The sequence below is a fragment of the Rhizomucor pusillus genome, assembly GCF_041956525.1.
Source record: "Rhizomucor pusillus strain CBS 183.67 unplaced genomic scaffold VTP01scaffold_7, whole genome shotgun sequence".
Taxonomy (NCBI): Eukaryota; Fungi; Mucoromycota; class Mucoromycetes; order Mucorales; family Lichtheimiaceae; genus Rhizomucor; species Rhizomucor pusillus.
Window position 1 is genome coordinate 565,109 of NW_027192149.1, and position 17,791 is coordinate 582,899.

A 17,791-nucleotide genomic window follows, 5' to 3' on the forward strand; every position below is an offset into this window, starting at 1 on the left:
AGAAAATTTTCGACTTGACGAAATACCGCTTCTTAACGTAGGTTTTCCGGACATATCATTTACACAACCTATTTATGCTCCTGGTTTATAGGGATAACGATGCAATGTTTACAAACCAAATTATAACGGATGGTTATGCGGTGCATTTCTAGTTGGCGCGAGAAAGAAGGCGAGTATAGACTTGAAGCTAGAGGACTTCAGCATGTCAGAAATCGAAGAATATTTTTCAGTATGCTCTATTGACTCAGGCCAGAAGCATGTTTTTACAGCTTCTTATGGTTATGGAGAAGATGAACACGAAATCAGGCGAGTGAGCAGGAAAGAGTATAGCGCCTTTATTGGATCAAAGAATAGGACAAGAGCATTGCAAAAGATGAAGAAAGCGAATGGCATCGAGCAAATTGATTCAAGATTTTCGACTTGCAAAACTGCCAGCGTCAATATTTATAATGAATACGGTGCATATACTTTTCAGCACATGGATATATTATTTGCATTTTATTCAAGTCAACATGCTAAAACAAGATTTCAAAATCTGCAAGGAAGACAAAGAGTTCAAGAAGAATTAGCGAACATCATTAATGGTGGAAAAAAATACAATGCTGAAAAACAAAAAAAAACAGATCAAAAAACCGCAAAAAAAGAAAAAAATATCGACAAAAACGAAAAAAATACAAGCAATACAAACATTGTGGAAGATAGAAACTATTGGACATCATTTTTTCATATATATTTTAATCAATTCATCACAATTTATAGGATACCATGCCAGCCGATATCCGCGGTCCGTAGCACCTTGCTTGAAGAAAACAGACCTCACAAAGAGAAGAAATGGCAAAGAGTAAAAGGAGTCTCAACAGCAAATGACAAAATGTCGCTGATTGTGTTTGGGAGACGGTATGTTCGGAAAAGATGGAGTTCAAATCAAAGGACATGAAAGCGGAATTGTCGGCATTCTATACAGAATGCTTAAACGGCCCGAGGCGCGAGGAGAGGCAGTTATTGTGACCATTGACGAGTACCGCACCTCTCAAGTAAGGAACGACTAGCAAGTTACTAGTGACGAAAGCTAATATCAATCGACCTAGGTTTGTCATTCCTGTTTGGCGAGGAGCCTTCGCAATGTTACTAGTGAGGATAACATCTCTCACCATGGCATTCTTGACTGTCAAAACTGCGGCATGCTGTGGAACAGAGATGTAAATGCCTCTAAGAATATGTACTATATCGCTTCAAGAGTCTGGCTAGGACTTGGCCGCCCGGAACCATTTGTCAGACCAACATCAAATCAACCCACCACTGCGAATGTGGGACCCGAAAGGGTTTAGATTTTTACGGTAAGCCTTGCAGTTCATCCTGGATTCTGAATATTATTGAGGTACTAATATTGAGACTGCTTCTCTTTAGATGACTCGGTAAGTAAAAGTGGATACAAGCCTATAATACCTGGATTTTTTACTGATTGATCCGGTTGGCATTGTTCGGAGCAACTGCACTACATGGCAAATTTGAACCAATATGGTAAGTTTTCGTCGTCCTTAGATCGACAAGAATATTTATTAATTTGGTTCCAAGGGGTTAAATATGCAGTATCATGATCCATTGCAGCCACAGATGTTTGCTGAAATTCTCCCCCAGACACAGTCGTCCAAGAAAAAAAAATTTGGGATTTTGGGAGAAGAGAGTGCTCCTTTCTATTTCAAAAAGTACAAGGTTTTGTAACGGGACTGTATACAGTGAGTCGCTTTGACGCATAGCAGCAGTTCTATAAATTGGTTTGGAATGCTCAACGTTAGCACCTATTCAGATCTATAATGGCAGTATCCGAAGAAGTTCAAAGCGTCCAAGTGGATGTAACCAAGCTTACACCATTGTCGCCTGAAGTCATTTCTAAGCAGGCTACAATCAATATCGGTAGTGTACTCAACGCTGTAGTACTGTGCATATAATAATCAGTCTAAGACAAATTGCTTTTTAGGTACCATTGGTCACGTCGCTCACGGTAAATCTACTGTCGTAAAAGCAATTTCTGGAGTACAGGTATCTATTGATTGCGATAGACGCACCGAAAGGCAGCAGCAACAGCAGCAGCAGCAGCAGAAACAACTGAATGCTCTATTTTTGTCCTACAGACTGTCCGTTTCAAAAATGAAATGGAACGTAACATTACCATTAAGCTCGGTTATGCCAATGCAAAGATCTATAAATGCGAGAATCCAGAATGCCCTCGTCCCGGCTGCTACAGATCATACGGTTCAGCTAAAGAAGATAACCCTCCGTGCGAACGCCCTGGATGCGGTGGAAAAATGAAGCTTGTTCGACACGTCTCGTTTGTCGACTGTCCAGGTCACGACATTTTGATGACAACTATGCTTTCAGGTGCCGCAGTCATGGATGCTGCGCTTTTGCTTATTGCAGGCAACGAATCTTGCCCTCAGCCTCAAACATCTGAACATTTGGCCGCCATTGAAATCATGAAGCTCAAGCATGTCATTATTTTGCAGAATAAGGTTGATCTGGTAAAGGAAACTGCAGCGAAAGAACAGCACGATGATATCCTGGCATTTGTCAAGGGTACCGTCGCTGACGGTGCTCCCGTCATCCCCATCTCTGCACAACTCAAGTACAACATTGATGCCATCAACGAATACATTACCAAGAAGATTCCAGTCCCCGTCCGTGATTTCGCAGCCAGTCCTCGTTTAATCGTCATCCGTTCCTTTGATATCAACAAACCCGGTGCTGATATTAACCAGCTTCAGGGCGGTGTCGCGGGTGGTTCCATTTTGAAGGGTGTCTTGAAGGTCGGCGATGAGATTGAGGTGCGACCTGGTGTAATTATCAAAGATCAAGAAGGCAAGATCCGTGCACGACCTATCCTGTCCAAGATCTTGACCTTGGCCGCCGAAACAAACAAGCTGGAGTTTGCTGTTCCTGGTGGTTTGATTGGTGTTGGTACACAGATGGATCCTACCCTCTGCCGTGGTGATCGACTTGTCGGTCAAGTTCTCGGCTATCCCGGAACCCTGCCATCTATTTACACTGAATTGGAAATCTCGTACTTTTTGCTTCGGCGACTTTTGGGTGTCAAGACTGACGATAAGAAGCAGGCCAAGGTTGCCAAGTTGTCTAAGGGTGAACTGTTGCTGGTTAACATTGGTTCCGTTTCTACGGGCGGTCGCGTTGTTGGTGTCAAGGCTGATCTTGCAAAGATCGTTTTGACCGGTCCTACATGCACTGAAGTCGGTGACAAGGTCGCTCTATCCAGAAAGATTGAGAGACACTGGCGGTGAGTCTATCAAATCTTTGATATACTAGCAGGATATTGAAAAAGCTAATTTATTTGTATAATAGTCTCATTGGTTGGGGCAAGATCAAGCGTGGCACTGAACTCGAAGCAGAAGCCAACTAGGTGTAGAAAGTCATTTGTTGCATAAGTAAAAAAATATACAAAAAAGGACCGTTAAAAAGAAGGCGAATAGCAGAGGCTCTACTGCAATGCTGACTTTTGGATAATCTCAATGGCTTCCTGCACTTGACATTGCGCTTGCTCCACCTCGGCGAGCAAATCCTTTGCGTGGGACGACAGATTTGGCAGCTCCTCTACGCGGTTTAGAAAATCGCATGCAAGTTGACAGACACCGTTCTGCTGACCCTCCTCCCCTCCTTTCAGTTTCACAATTACATCTTGAAGATCAATGTCGCCTGGAGCAGGAGGTGACCACACTTCTAAAAAGAAGGAGCAGCAGCTCTAGCCTTGCAGCTTTGCTTTGTAAATATCGGCAGTTTACCTCGTACTTTGCTTGAGAGTTGGACACCGTGATCGCTAAGGAAATCATCGATGTCAAATGGGATCTTTGCAGTGCTCTGAATATCACTTGCAACGTTGGCGAATGTAAGGTTACTCATATGCTAACAACTTTTTTAGGGAATTTATGAAATGAACGAAAGAAGAATGAAGGGCGTTATTGATATCTTCTGTCCGTTTTAGTAGTCTTTAGTACTTTGATGTCACATCATAGATAAAGCAAGGATTAAGTCCTTTCTTTTTGCGCTGTCTATTCATATTCTTTAAGCAACCTATATATATTGCTCGTTGAGTTCTGTTTTTGTGATCGCTTGATCTACTCCTTTTTGAGTGCGGGTTTCTGTATGCGGAGTAACGGAGTTCGTTGGTTAGCGCAAATCTTCCAAGAGGTTGGTGACATGATCAAGAATAGACTTACCTTTGGTGTGCCAATAGTGAAGCTGATTTTTGATAGAATGGTGCTAATCATAAAAAGAGTAAACAAACAACCGGAAACAACCAGCGGTTTCTGCAAAAGCCTGTAGCTTGGGTATTCATAAGTGATCTAGGTAGTAGAAAGAAAAAATGTTAGCATGAATATATATATGTATATATACCCAGCAATTCCAAATATGTTACCTGGATAGGCTGCTCATGTTCTTTCACAACGTTGTGTTTTTCGAGTATAAGCAAATAGCGACCAGTTGAATCGAAGTTTGTAAAATGTGTGGCATGCTCCTCACGATCGAGCTTGAAGGGTGCATGGACCTTGACGTTGCTAACATATAAATATAAAGGGTCAATACGAGAATACTCACTGAAAGGCCTAAACAAGGACTTACGTAGCACCCTCAGGCAAGACAATGTTGAGTCGAAGCTTGTCGACGGCCATATCATAGACATTGTCGACAAAATTGACGTTCAACATATACTGTCCAGTTTCCTTGGAGTAACGTACGAATTTGTTCAAGTCAACATTGTAGCCGTGGTACCAGGTATAGTTCCATCCACCGAAAAGAGGATACCGCGGTGCAAACTGGAAAATGGCTGCATCCTTGTCTGGACGAAAGTGAGACGTGGAGACGTTTCCAATCTCGTCTCGATAATACACATCGCGGGCTCCAGCAGGCAGACGGAATGTCAAGTCCTTCAAAACATTTGTTTGGCTGTGTACCATCCTAGTCATTTGGTATGTGATGCGACTGAACTCTTCTTCTAACCTAAAAAAAGGGCGTTTCGCATCATTCATCCAAAAATCAAGCAATGACTCTCCAACTTACTGTGCACCAGCGTGGTACAGCTTGTAGTCTTCTTCGACTGCTAGGTTGTTGCCCCAGTGGGAAACCTGGAGATCGCGACGCAATTCGGTAACTGTCAACAGTGGTTTCGAATATTCATAGTGAAGTCGCAGAGGAGCGAACAATTCCGGTCCAGCATTCTCAAAAGGTCCATAAATGATCTTGTTTCCGCTCTGCTGTACAAAGTCTCCACCTGTGAACGACTGGATCATCTTGGTTGGTAGTCTGTTTATTGTTAGCATACATACACGCGTGCAAAAATTTGAATTTACGTTTATTACTTACTGCACTGTGGTCTTGATTTCATCCGAGGGATAGGCCGAGTAAGAGTATACATTGCCGTTGTACAGAACGAACTGTCGAGCAACTTGAGGTATTCTGGCCGGCAGAGGTTCCAACGCGTGGGTGTAGGCAATCTTGACACCAAACCGGATTTCTTGGCCAGGCTGCACGGGTTCATCAAATGTAATCTTATACAGTTGCACTTGTCTGTAATACATAAATATTAGATCGATCCACAAAATATACTCCTGCTTTTACTTACTTTTCAGAGTCGAAGCCGACCTGCGTGATAGACAGCGAGGTTTTCGGTTCCTGGCGAAGGAACGCAGAAACGCTCGCGGCCTTTTCCTCCTCCTCCTGAGGAAGCATAAAGATATACTCAGAGACTGGATAAGACTGGATATTCTTGGCGCGAACACCGAGATCTTCCTGCACGATATTTGTTCGAAGGTCGAGTACTCGCAGTAACTTTACGTTGGTAAAGTCGGGAGAGATTGGAATGGTGGTCTTGGCAACTGCCGCATCAGCAGATGCTCGGACCACGCTGCTTGTCAGTGCAGTCAGCGCGAAAAACGCCCACAGCCACACTGAGGATCTATGCATGACGCGCCAAATATGTGGAAGTTGCGGTAAAGCCGTTGTTGTGTATTCTTGCTGATGATGCGCTGGACCAATCCGACCAGTTTGAAATGCGCGGAGAATGCCCCGCCCGCTCCTCGAGTTAACTGTACATTGTTGCGTCCGAAAACCTGATTTTCTAGTGCTCGAGCTCGAGCTATCAGAACTAATACTTTACTACAGCGGAAACGACTTCTCTGTTTGCTGTATGGTTTCTTTTTTAGTTTGTATGCAGTATCCGACACCGTGCAGTACACTTTTGAAAGCTCTCACCCGAACGTGCCAAGACTCGCTCGGGAATACAGATGAGAGGTCGCGAGTAGTTATTCTCAATTTGGCAATAAAGAGCATAACTATCCCTTCTAAAAGATGGATTATACTGAGCCTTTTTAAATCCATGGAAAGTTGAAGGAACCATCACTGAGCATTCTTGCTAGAGTTCAAATTTATACAGATCCTCAAGGTTTATGTACACTCGTCGATTCCTAGGAAACGACAGAAAACGAGAGAGGGATAGAGAGAAAGAAGAGTAGCGAAGAGAGAGGTAGAGCGTGCACCAGCACACTCAAGGCTGGGAAGAACGATGTGCAAGTATGTGTGTGTGTGAGAGAGAGAGAGGCTAGGTAATTCAGGATAATTATAGCGGTGATTCTGCCTCGGGCCAGGCAAAACCCGTATGAATATCCAAGTGCAGGAGACTTGCCCTTAAGAAATCAGCCAGAAACGCGTACCCAGGTAAAGGATAACCCAGGTATGCCTGGAGAGCACTTTTCTGACCGGATCTGAAGAAGGACACGAGAGGAGAAGCAGTTACAGGCACATTGTGGTCGTCCGGAATCAAAATATGGCGGATATTCTCCAGACATGTCTTGATGTCTGCTTGTGCTGATTCCGAGATAACAATGCCGCAGGAGGAATAGAGTATAGATAACGAGTTGAAAAGCTGCATCATGTATTCAAGCGTGACTAGAAGAACGGAAAAATTATAAATATACTTCCTTTCTTTGGAGCAACATCTCCCAATTTTTGAACTTACAGGTCGCTACATGTTCATCCTGGCTGATCTTAGTAAGTGCCTTGATGACCAGCTCTGCTGATCGAATAGCCACTGCTTTCGCGTGCTCTCGTACCATGTGTGCAACTTGGTCGGCAATACCGCTGTCCGACGATACGCGCGGTCTCAAGAACGCGCAGTGGATGGACATGGTCACTGAATGCAAGGATGCGAAAAAGATTGCCTTTTTGGTAGACTCGATCTCCTCTAAACAGCCAAACATTTCAATTGAAAATGGATCATCGCCCAGGCGCAGCTCCTTCGGTACAGTGTTCCACCATTCCATAACACGTTGCTTGTGCCAGAAAATATCTTCCAGCTGTACAGCGCATCCCTGATCATTAAACATGTCATGGACAACTTGCTGCAGATATCAAGAGGCGGAATGATCAGTTAGTAACTTACACATCAAGTCGCATGATGTAGACGGCTTACCAAAATATGTCGTACATAATCCGTGTTGCCGAGACGCAGTATATGGTTGTATACGTCAACGTGCTCTTTTGCTCTCGGCGATTCATCTGGCAAGGTAACGAGAATATCAAACATTGGCACCTCGCAGACGAATCTGTCGTCTATGAATAAATCAAGCATGTGCATAATACTGCCGATAAACAGATTGTGGCGCTGGAAAATTGCATGTTGAATCGGAGGAGGTTCCGTCTTCTTGGCCTCGATCTCCATATCTTTGCAGATCATGTATGAGATGCTTCCGAGTCGACGGGCCTCGTGGAATTTTAGCATCACAAACATGATGAAATGAAGCATAAACGAGATAGTGATGACGGTCTCCAGGCGTCGCGAAGGATCATCGAACATATCGGCGAGAAGATCCTTGGCTTTCATGTAGAAGTATTCCGCGTGGCGCCGCCGTTCTATTGTGTTGACAGTCCTTGGACGCATCGTAATGGCCATAGTCGAGCAGATGGCCATTGTCATTGCATCTTGCATAACATCTTTAAGCCCTCTGTAATATTTGAGATATGACGGTACATGTATGAGTGGTCTGCGCTCGTTTGCGCTCGTTAGGTATTCGTTGATTAGATAATCAACAAGGATGCGAGGATCGATTTTTAGCGGATACATGGACAGCGTCATTTCGGTCTTCTTGGCATGTAGCTCCAGAAACACGTTGGAAATAGCCTGGAACGTACGTGGAACAATCGATCTTTCGATACCTTCAAAGTATAATGACTCCTGATCAAATAGGCCAGAAAATGGTGACAGGTAGCGCATAGATGCCCAACCGTAACTAAGAAGTTCTGAAATGCTTTTGATGTCTGTTTCGAGCCGAAGTTTTCCATCAACAAAGCTTAGTTTCCACTGCGGACCATCTTGCTCTGTAGTTGTCGTCGTTGACGCCTTTGCTCTCTTTGCTCTTTGGCCGTCGGATCGTCGTGGTGCAGACAGGCTATTCTTGGTGACCAATGTATCAAGTGTTCTCTCGAGTTTGCTTATTTCTCTGTAAAGTTCGGCAACCTCCTTCGTCCAGAGCTGCAGCTCTTGGTTCCCGCATTCTACTACTTCGTCTTCGCCGTTGTCATCGTCTAAATCTGCCGATTCGAAATGATCTTTTTGGATCTTTAGACATTCCAAGCCAAGACGAACGCACCGTTCGCAATCTTTCGAATCCGGAAGCCAAACGCACTTGCGTCGACTCTTTTTACATTCTAGATAACGAATATCAGAGCTAGTCCGAGTTTCTCATAAAGATAGACATATACCTAGGCATGGTCTGTTCCTTGGCATACGCAAAATTGGAAAGAGAGTATGTGTCACACAAGTAAAGCAAAGCTTGGTATTTTTAATCGACACATGTCAAGAGAGCAGTGATGTTGCAATTTAAGAACCTTTTTATATGTAACGATACAGCAAATGAATATATACATTGAAGTAAAATGGAATGAGGGGCTTTTACATATTATTGTAGACGGGTTTTCCACCAACTTTTACCCTGTAGATGCATGTGTAGTCTTCATTTCCCCAGTTGCTGAGAATTCGGAAGATGACGCCCTGGAATGGTATTTTTCGGTGTACTTCAATGCTTATTGTTTGTGTTGACTTTTTGTTAATGTCGTAGTGAATTGATCCGAGATACAGTGCATCGGGACTTTCGTCGCCAGGCATCCAGGGCAGTCTGGCTGATCCTGCTGGTGGAACTCGAATGACGCGGAGGCCCCAGATATCAATGTCTTTTGGTGCAGACGATAGACTCACACCCAGTTGCTTTGCTATATGCTCGATCGTAACGCTGTGGATATATAACGGTTGACTGAGATGGACTCCAAGTGTTCCGTTTGAACCTTTCATCGGCCAGCATTGTCCAGGCTCGTTGTCAGGGAGGAGTGCGAGTAGCACTGATGGTTCGTATTTGGAGAAATATGAAGTTATTTGTTGCAGCCACGTAGTCAGTGGTCCATGCTTCCTTGGCTTGAATGTTTCTGATGTGTATTGTGGTATATATCGTGCTCCAGAGGTGGCCGATGCGTAGTTGAATCGTCGGGAGCTGTCCACGCCCTCCGGTGCATTTTCGTTAAATTTCTCGATGATCTCGTCAATGTACTGCTTGCTTTTGTCGTTATGTAATAGATAATTTTCCACTTGTTGCAGCACAATCTTTTGGATGAGAGGTTCATTGTCTTGCAATAGTTGTCGGAGTAGCTTTTCTTGTGTGTTTGGATCCAACATCGGCGTGGGATGGTCGCGATATGTGTTAGTGTTTGGAGATGATGATGATGAGCCCCTGTAAGTGGTATTGTTACTGTTGATGTTGTCAAGTGGTACCACTGAATGTGTTTTTGAATAGCTGCGAACAAGGTACACTGCACTGCAGAGTATACAAACAGCAAAGAGTCGATATATGCCGCGGATTGGGCGACCCTTTAACATTCGCATAGGATATACATGACTGACATCCTTGTTGAATCCCAGTATTTGAGAGAATGAGATGAATGGATTGACAATGAAAGCGCAGAAGAGCGCGTCGATAAATACGATGAGTGCAAATGCTGTCTCCTTGACCACAAAAACGATCATAAATAGACAGAAAGCTGTCTTTTCATACAGCAATTCGCCTCCAGGTTGGATAAAGGGCCAAAGGATTCCGTCGCTCTCTTGACGTTGGCGTAGGTCTGAAGCTTGTTGTTCTTGGCTGTTAACTTTTGGAGACTGGAATAGTTCACTATCGCGATCGAATAACGGCTGCGGTTCTTCAACAATATCGTGTGCCATTCGCTGCAACTCAATCAAAGGATCTTCTTCGTCATCGACATAATCATCATAATCAGAATTGCTGTCAGACAGCCAGACGGCAGAAAAGGAGGAGTGTCGATCCTGCCGTCGAATCGCTCGTCGCGGTTGCCTTGATCGAGACGGGATATAGTCCGTTGGACTGTCATAAGGATCCTTCAAGTCTTGCATTCGTGCGAAATCGCAGTCAATGGGTGACAACGAGTCGTCCTGTCGTACGCTGGGTAGACTTCGCATGAAGAGAAGAGAGGGGATCAGTGCGGTGGAAGGAGAACGTTAAAATGCAGTCGTCGACAGCACGGCCATTTTCAGGCACCGCGTCTGATTCAAAGTTTGATTGTTCTTCGTCCCCGCAAACCTTCCCTCTTTCTTTTTCTTGGTATTGAGCATTATATGTGGCACAACGTAAGACTACAGAATATAGCTCATTCTACGCGTATTTAACGCTTCTTCCAACGGAAACAGCGATCCTGTTGACTCTCTCAGTTAGTTTGTGTACAGTTTCGTTCAGGAACCTAGCTACATATTAGATCAGCCAGAGACGGGGATTGAGTTGTCATTGCCACCTATGTCTTCCCAACATTGTCTATTGAGAGTGAGCTGCCACAGTTACGCAATCTGAGAGACATTTTTGATGATATCACGGAGGAGGGCTTGTATCAAGTGTGTACCCCACTCTCAGCATCAGCCTGTTGGCTGAGCCATCCTTGCAACTAGAGGATGTTACACTAGAGAGAAGCTTGTGAGACCATGAGCATCATGTACAAATTCCTTCGTCTCGGTCTTCCTTTGTATCCTTTTCTTTCTTTTAGCTTTAGCATTTCCCCGGTATTTGCATGACCGCCTCGTCGTGGTTTCTCTTTGCTGCCGCTGCGTTTTCGGCAGTCCACATAGGATTCGCACAAATCCAACCTGGGGCTCGATCAGGCGTAGGTGAGTAAATACGAATGGGCAACAGGCGTTTTATTAAACTCTTTCTGGGAGCTGTCTTAACCTTAAACAATTATCATCTGTCTGTAATTTCTAACACAAGGATGTGCGAGTACTGGTGATAAAATCTACTGTTACGGCGGCCGCTCGTATTCAAACGAGGAAGTGACTTCAACAAACATGAACGACTTTTACTCGCTTGATGTATCCAAACCTTTCACGCTGCAAGCGGCCCAATCAAGCTGGCAAGGTATCAGCGCCGGTGGTTTAGACCCTGCACCAAATTTCTTGTTTGGATTCGTAAACGTTCCAGGAAGCAATGATATCCTGATGCAGGGTGGTCTCGGTTACGATAATGGCAGTGCAATCCCATATCAGACAGTAGTTTATGATCCTGACACAAACGCGTGGCGTAGCATCGACAGCACTGGGGTGCCACAAGTGTAAGTTCAATGTACTTGCGCTGCAATCAAGACTGTTTTTCTAACCACATCAATGTCCTTGCTCTGTTATCAAAACAGTTATCAGGCATCACTGGTTGCTGTCAACGAGACTTTGTTTGTCCGCTACGGTGGTGTAAGGTAACCTGCATATGTCTGCGTATGTGTGTGTATACATGTCTGTCACACATACACTTTGTAACATCTTGTGCTACTTGAGCCTTCTAATCCATCCCCATTCATTCTTTCAGCGATTTGGGCACAGGCTACACTCTTGGAAGTTATTATCCACCAGCAATCTATTTCCTGGAATACTCGGCAAGTGAATCGCAAAGTTTCTGCCCGATTTATCAGTTAGGCTTACACTCATATTTTTCTAGTCTGGACAATGGTACTACGATGATGTACCTTCTCAGATTGGCGCGCGATGCTTGCAAGCTGTCTTTTTGGGCAACGATGGCGCCTCAATTTACTACGTTGGAGGACTAGTCGCCACGCCCACTGCGAATTACACCAACGGCACAATCGATTACAGCCTGTCTGGAGCGCCTATGAATGAAGTCCTCATTTACAACACTTCTACGTTGCAATGGAACATCCGGCAGACCACCAGTGTTATCACGCCTCCAGCACGTCGTATCCCTACTGCAACCAAAAGTAAGCCATGGGAAGTATAAATGTAATTGGAGATTTACGGAGACATCTTTGAAATTCGATAGTTCCTGGCACGAATAATGTTATCATATATGGTGGCGCTGACCTGAGTAATGTGGAAGCTATGTATAATTCTCCAAGATGCTAGCAACTAAGACACATTACTGTCTGTTAGGTTTGGCACGACCACTAGCTGATTATTTGTATATATTGGATTTCGAGCAAATGGCATGGACAAGAATCAATCCTTCCGGAAACGGTGCAGGTCCACGATACACTCACGGTGGTTAGTAATACAAGGTCTATCAATTACAACTACACAGGATATTGATTGCAACCAATTCAGCTGTTCTCATTAACAATAGCAGTCTATTCATCATGTTCGGTATCGATAACACCGGCACTTCGCGAAATGATTTTAGTATCCTGGATATCAATACCTGGACGTGGCAAAGTGACTTTATGATGAATAATTCTACAAACTCCTCAAATGGTAGCAGTGACAATGGAAACAACGGCTCTAATGGTGACGATGGTGGCAATGGTGGTGGAATATCAGGTGGCGCCATCGCCGGTGCTGTTGTCGGTTCTGTAGCCGGTGTAAGTGTTCCATCCATTTTTCCCATTGCATCGATGCATTAGGAGCAGGAGTTTGAAATGAGACTTTTTTTCGACTGTAGGCTGGTATCATTTGTGGTCTTCTTGCATTCTTTTTGCTCCGCAAGAGACGACAACGCAAGGAAGAAGAAGGTGAAAAGGATGGAGCGGACAAGCACATGTATCAGCAGGACTACGACAACGCTGGTGCTGCTCCTCCTCCGCCACGCTATGACGATAACATATCTCCTATAACGTCAACTTCTGGTTTCCACATGCCACCACCGGCACCTGGTTTCCACAGTTACGATAACCAATCTTCTTCGCGTACCAGCATGGTTACCACGGAAATAGGCAGCGGCGGCGCACAGCATCGCAACGTTGTTGTCGAAAACGCGATCAGTCCTTCTTCCTCCCATTTCCACCAAGACTCGTTCTCTGTAGCCACGTCATCAGAAGGTGTAGGATCGGCTGCATCCCCTATCCACGCAGCAGCGAAGCCAGATGCTCACATAACGAGCATAAAACCTGATATTGGACATGAGGAAGGAAACATCCCAACTCTCAAACTTCAACCCATGCGGCCTGATGGCGAATAATATTGCATACAATCTACTTTGTAACAGTATCTATAGCAAATAAACAAACATTTTCATAATTTATCAATCAATAATACTTTGCTCCACATTAGATCTCATTCCATAACAAAAAAAAAAAAAGAATGGGCAATGGGCAGAGCTGAAGTCGGCTGAATCCCAGCTCCACCGCGCTTTTCCTTAGAGTACTGCAATCAATGTCGAAGTGGAACGTAGATTTTGCGCCCATTAATACCAACAAAGGGTACTATTCTTCAAAACGCTTACGAGAGAGTGCGAGATTTACAATGTAAACAATCTAGACAACGTTCGTCTGTTGCTAATCCAGTCGGATTCGAGCAAGGAACTTTGCATAGTCTCAAGGGCAGCACGGTAAGCCCCTTCTCGTATAACAGCTCTAATATTTTGAACAAGATAAACTAAAGAAAAAATAATATGAATATGTAGAAATCATCACGGGCGACAAGCACTCAGGAAGCACACGACGACACTGCCTTGAAGATTCGAGTTGGTATTCTAAAATTCTGAGAAAAGTGAATTGATAAGCTGATACACGCCATTTACCAATTCCTAGAGAGCCTGGGACGTCGCCTGGGGACCGGCCAAGAGTATACCCATGAATGCTATTATGATTTACATGACCGGTACCGGTGTGCAGATTTTTAGCGTCATGATAACAGCCATGCTCTTCTTCCAACCGGCTAAAGCTATCATGTCCACCCGACAGAGTAAGTCTTAGGGCTAACCCAGATAAGGAGAAAGAAAAATGGAGCTAACAAGAGTCGAAACCAGCATTTGAGCGTTTCGAGACCAAGAACGGCGCTGCTGATCTGCTTGTGCCCAAAGCATTGTATATTGGACTGCACCTTTTGACGATCCTGCTGGGTGTTTATAAAGTAAATGCAATGGGACTTTTGCCTACAACTACCTCAGATTGGTTAGGGTTTTTGCAGCCGAAACAGGTATTTATCGATTGTGACAGTGTACACTTTTCAGCGGCTAACATAGGATTTTCACTATAGGTTCTTGAATACGCTGCAATCTGACCTGGGGTTGTTCTTTCCAGAAAATCACATTATCTCTCCTCCCCTCCTGGATGTCGCATATCTAGAAGACCTCGTCGCACATATCCTGCACACCGAGCACTATATAAACTACAAGCATACTCTTTCATTTAACAGATCGCATGTTTCGGAGTATAATGGCCTTTTAAGTTGAGCAAACCAATGTTGCGATAAGGATGCATTCCGATACAAAAGTACAAGAGCGATCTTTATTCATATATATAGAATAGCATCTACTGTACGTTTAAGAGGGATAAAGGGCGTGATCCGGTTCTATTCTCTCTACAATTTCGCTGCAGGTAGCAGCTGGGTGTCCCAATCGTAAGGATCGTCAACCAAGGCGTCGATTTTGAGTAAGTTGGAAGCAATTTCCCAGTTATGCTTTCGTCGCTCTTCTATGGCAGGATCAGAGAGATCATGATCGCAAAGTTCAAATACTTGATGTGGAGGAACGGTTTTGCCGGATGTCTTTTTAAAGACAAGCTTGCTGACAGCGATGCAAGCTACAGGCTTGTTTGGCTCGTCTGTCAAGATGAATCGATGCTGTAACCACACCCATTTCTCGTTCCATGTCCAAACTCGGCTTTGAATCGTGTAATTTGCCAACGGTGGAATCTCCTTTCGGAACAAGGTCAGCACACCGGCATTGTGGCAAAAGATGTAATGCTTCGGCTCCATCATGACTCTTGGGAACAAGACGTACAACAGCTGGATACGTGTAAAATCCAAAACCTTGTTGTACATGCTAATCACACAGATCTTTAGTCTGTCAATGTGCATTCTCAACGTCATTCTTTCCTTTTACCCGTTATTCTGCAAGTTATTCACCGTCAATTAGAGATGATGTATCATAAAATCATTAAGTCTGGTTTACCATATGCTGATTGTAGTCAATATCATCGTATAGACATCGGTGTTCCTGAGCAACGGTGCTGAAAAGAGCTACATGGATGGGGTCGGCGTAAGCTTCTCACTGCGGGTGTCATTATCTTTTTTGCAAAAGGGACAGGCTAACCTACGTTCAGGTTCCAAGTTGCGTGCTTTGGCGCGCTTCACCAGTGCACGTAGCAACCACCACGAACGAAGGGTATAAGCAAGAGGTAGCGATTTCAAATGAGTCAGGACGAGGATGGCTGCTGGTACGCCCACAGCAACTTTCAGTGCCCCGCTTGTCGAGACCATTTTCGAAATGTGTGGAGGAGAGAGCAAGAAAAGCGGTGGGGCAAGAAGAAGCAGAGCACATGAAAATGGGTATGCTGCTCAACCCGGAGCAATGGGTCATTCTCCGGAAAAGGCAAGTTGTACGAACTGCTTGAAAAAAAATGCAGCGCAACAGATGAATGAGAAAAGAATTTTTTCCTTCTTTTCCCTTGCAATGTGCTCATGCCGATAGTAATCAATACCGAACAAAGCCCTGTTGCTTGGAACAGCGCGCAAATTGATGTGATTTCGAAACTTTTGCAGATACCGCTGCGATCAAGATTGGGTTCTGAATACCACTGTGTCCGTCACCATTCGCACAACGAACAATGCTGCCTTGCACTCGACAGCGATAGTCTGCAACGTCTAGTGCATGGAACCGTCTCGGGAGCAACTGTTATAATCAATGTTGTACGGAAAAAGGATCCAACCGGTTTGCTCGAACGCTGGATATTGTCCGTTGATAAGAGCGACCAAGAAGACAACGACGACAACGATGACAACGACTCCTCCCATATCCAAAGTGACAGCGATGTGATTCTATTGTTACAGTCTGTGTATACGTACACTCGATCCATGCCGATCCACGGGCTACTGGAAAAGGGCGTTGCCAGCAAGCTTCAACTAGCAGCATCTGTCATCTTATCGCACCGAACTTCAGTCGCTTATCACTGCAGTACGGGGACTCCCACGAGCTGCGAGTTTCCTCAGGATACTGTGTTGAAAGCTCATCAATTCCAGCCAGGAATATCAACACCGCTAGGACGGATAACTCTCAAAGTCGTGTACAGTGAGCATGTCAAGATGGCACCAACGGATTCTGTGGGAGCAGATACATTCGTGAACCAATTTTCGGCTCGGTTGCGTCTTGAGGAAATGCCGGCTGTAACTACCACGTCGTTCCTGACTCCAGTATCTATCCCACGGGGTGGTGGTCACCACGCTACATCGTCTTCGCCAGCATTGGCGCCAACACATGTCTCTATGCGACGTCTTTCTCGCCTATCTTTATCAGCCATGGAGCAAGATCCGTCGCAGGAAGAACCAGACGATCTTAACATTCAATCATCTCCTATATCTATCCCTATACCTATGCCACGAATGCAGTATACCCACCATGGTCACATGGGCCCTCGCACCGTTGCATACTCAACTTCGCCCTCATCCACTCCTTCTCGATCTGCGCACAGACCACATTCAGCGTGGCTGCTGTCGAGTCAAAGACGCAGTTCTGTTGGTAGCATCGACCATCTTTGCGGTTCTTTTGTAGGAAGCTACGAGGAATCGCTGCTGAGCGGTCGGATGTCCATGATGCCATCGAAACCCATCATGTTCCGCGCACAAATTGGGGTGCTCGGCTACGGCAACTGCAAACCCTCTTTAAAATGCCCTCCACATCTCAACCTCACTTTCCCAGCATCATTCTACGATCTTCCGGACGACGATGCCGCCCTATCGACACCGTATGTTGGCACGGTGGACATGCTCGGGCACCCATATCGACTTCCGCCCAAGGGCCAGCTTCAAATTCTTATCAAAAACCCAAATAAGGCTGCCATCAAACTGTTCCTGATCCCTTACGATGTGACGGAAATGCCAAAGCGTACAAAAACGTTTCTGCGGCAAAAGTCATATGCTATCCAGGAGGAAGGCAATCAAGGCCGCCAGTCACTGCGCTGTGCGATCCAACTGCATATTTGTCGAACAGAGAGAAAACGGGTCTATCTGTACAAGCACATTCGCGTGGTGTTCGCCAATCGAATGGCGGACTCTAGAGAGAAACTGAACGTGTCTTGCGAAGGACCCAAGGAGCCCGTGTACGTCCCCCTGATGCCTGCAGATATCGAAATGTTGCAGTTTAAGCCATAGTAATATTTCTTTCTTCTCTTGGCTTGTCTCTTAATAGAACCAATGTACATACATTCCACTATACTTTGAAGAAAACAAAGAGATGATTTCTCCATTCGCGATTGATCAGTGAGATCAAGGAAACAGTACACGCATAGATTCATGAAAAGCTCG

The 17,791-nt window shown here is 44.9% G+C and overlaps 10 protein-coding genes across 10 annotated transcripts; 5 read left to right on the forward strand and 5 right to left on the reverse strand.

The window, feature by feature from the left end:
* Positions 1–871: 871 nt before the first annotated feature.
* On the forward strand, positions 872–1,328 carry VTP01DRAFT_9690 (uncharacterized protein; the record flags this gene model as incomplete). The annotated part of the gene is made up of 3 exons (XM_069388943.1): positions 872–897; positions 965–1,034; positions 1,089–1,328. 3 exons carry the CDS (start codon positions 872–874, stop codon positions 1,326–1,328), a joined length of 336 nt encoding a protein of 111 aa, XP_069240109.1.
* Positions 1,329–1,814: 486 nt separating this feature from the next.
* Positions 1,815–3,412, forward strand: VTP01DRAFT_9691 (uncharacterized protein; the record flags this gene model as incomplete). Its single annotated transcript, XM_069388944.1, has 4 exons — positions 1,815–1,914; positions 1,979–2,040; positions 2,133–3,289; positions 3,355–3,412. The coding sequence occupies 4 exons, from the start codon at positions 1,815–1,817 to the stop codon at positions 3,410–3,412; spliced, it is 1,377 nt and encodes a 458-aa protein (XP_069240110.1).
* A 78-nt stretch (positions 3,413–3,490) lies between these two features.
* On the reverse strand, positions 3,491–3,909 carry VTP01DRAFT_9692 (uncharacterized protein; the record flags this gene model as incomplete). The annotated part of the gene is made up of 2 exons (XM_069388945.1): positions 3,491–3,729; positions 3,792–3,909. The coding sequence occupies 2 exons, from the start codon at positions 3,907–3,909 to the stop codon at positions 3,491–3,493; spliced, it is 357 nt and encodes a 118-aa protein (XP_069240111.1).
* A 215-nt stretch (positions 3,910–4,124) lies between these two features.
* On the reverse strand, positions 4,125–5,970 carry VTP01DRAFT_9693 (uncharacterized protein; the record flags this gene model as incomplete). Its single annotated transcript, XM_069388946.1, has 7 exons — positions 4,125–4,148; positions 4,227–4,352; positions 4,427–4,565; positions 4,630–5,007; positions 5,068–5,310; positions 5,371–5,574; positions 5,630–5,970. The coding sequence occupies 7 exons, from the start codon at positions 5,968–5,970 to the stop codon at positions 4,125–4,127; spliced, it is 1,455 nt and encodes a 484-aa protein (XP_069240112.1).
* Positions 5,971–6,622: 652 nt separating this feature from the next.
* On the reverse strand, positions 6,623–8,788 carry VTP01DRAFT_9694 (uncharacterized protein; the record flags this gene model as incomplete). Its single annotated transcript, XM_069388947.1, has 4 exons — positions 6,623–6,951; positions 7,022–7,403; positions 7,475–8,709; positions 8,764–8,788. The coding sequence occupies 4 exons, from the start codon at positions 8,786–8,788 to the stop codon at positions 6,623–6,625; spliced, it is 1,971 nt and encodes a 656-aa protein (XP_069240113.1).
* Positions 8,789–8,953: 165 nt separating this feature from the next.
* VTP01DRAFT_9695 (uncharacterized protein) lies at positions 8,954–10,525 on the reverse strand (the record flags this gene model as incomplete). The annotated part of the gene is made up of 1 exon (XM_069388948.1): positions 8,954–10,525. The coding sequence occupies one exon, from the start codon at positions 10,523–10,525 to the stop codon at positions 8,954–8,956; it is 1,572 nt and encodes a 523-aa protein (XP_069240114.1).
* Positions 10,526–11,124: 599 nt separating this feature from the next.
* VTP01DRAFT_9696 (uncharacterized protein) lies at positions 11,125–13,508 on the forward strand (the record flags this gene model as incomplete). The annotated part of the gene is made up of 9 exons (XM_069388949.1): positions 11,125–11,221; positions 11,322–11,661; positions 11,740–11,799; positions 11,910–11,976; positions 12,039–12,315; positions 12,378–12,422; positions 12,488–12,598; positions 12,659–12,912; positions 12,993–13,508. 9 exons carry the CDS (start codon positions 11,125–11,127, stop codon positions 13,506–13,508), a joined length of 1,767 nt encoding a protein of 588 aa, XP_069240115.1.
* A 194-nt stretch (positions 13,509–13,702) lies between these two features.
* VTP01DRAFT_9697 (uncharacterized protein) lies at positions 13,703–14,551 on the forward strand (the record flags this gene model as incomplete). Its single annotated transcript, XM_069388950.1, has 6 exons — positions 13,703–13,749; positions 13,808–13,877; positions 13,953–14,012; positions 14,080–14,233; positions 14,298–14,467; positions 14,528–14,551. 6 exons carry the CDS (start codon positions 13,703–13,705, stop codon positions 14,549–14,551), a joined length of 525 nt encoding a protein of 174 aa, XP_069240116.1.
* Positions 14,552–14,851: 300 nt separating this feature from the next.
* VTP01DRAFT_9698 (uncharacterized protein) lies at positions 14,852–15,751 on the reverse strand (the record flags this gene model as incomplete). The annotated part of the gene is made up of 4 exons (XM_069388951.1): positions 14,852–15,314; positions 15,375–15,382; positions 15,444–15,511; positions 15,589–15,751. 4 exons carry the CDS (start codon positions 15,749–15,751, stop codon positions 14,852–14,854), a joined length of 702 nt encoding a protein of 233 aa, XP_069240117.1.
* A 201-nt stretch (positions 15,752–15,952) lies between these two features.
* VTP01DRAFT_9699 (uncharacterized protein) lies at positions 15,953–17,638 on the forward strand (the record flags this gene model as incomplete). The annotated part of the gene is made up of 1 exon (XM_069388952.1): positions 15,953–17,638. The coding sequence occupies one exon, from the start codon at positions 15,953–15,955 to the stop codon at positions 17,636–17,638; it is 1,686 nt and encodes a 561-aa protein (XP_069240118.1).
* Between the last annotated feature and the right edge of the window lie 153 nt (positions 17,639–17,791).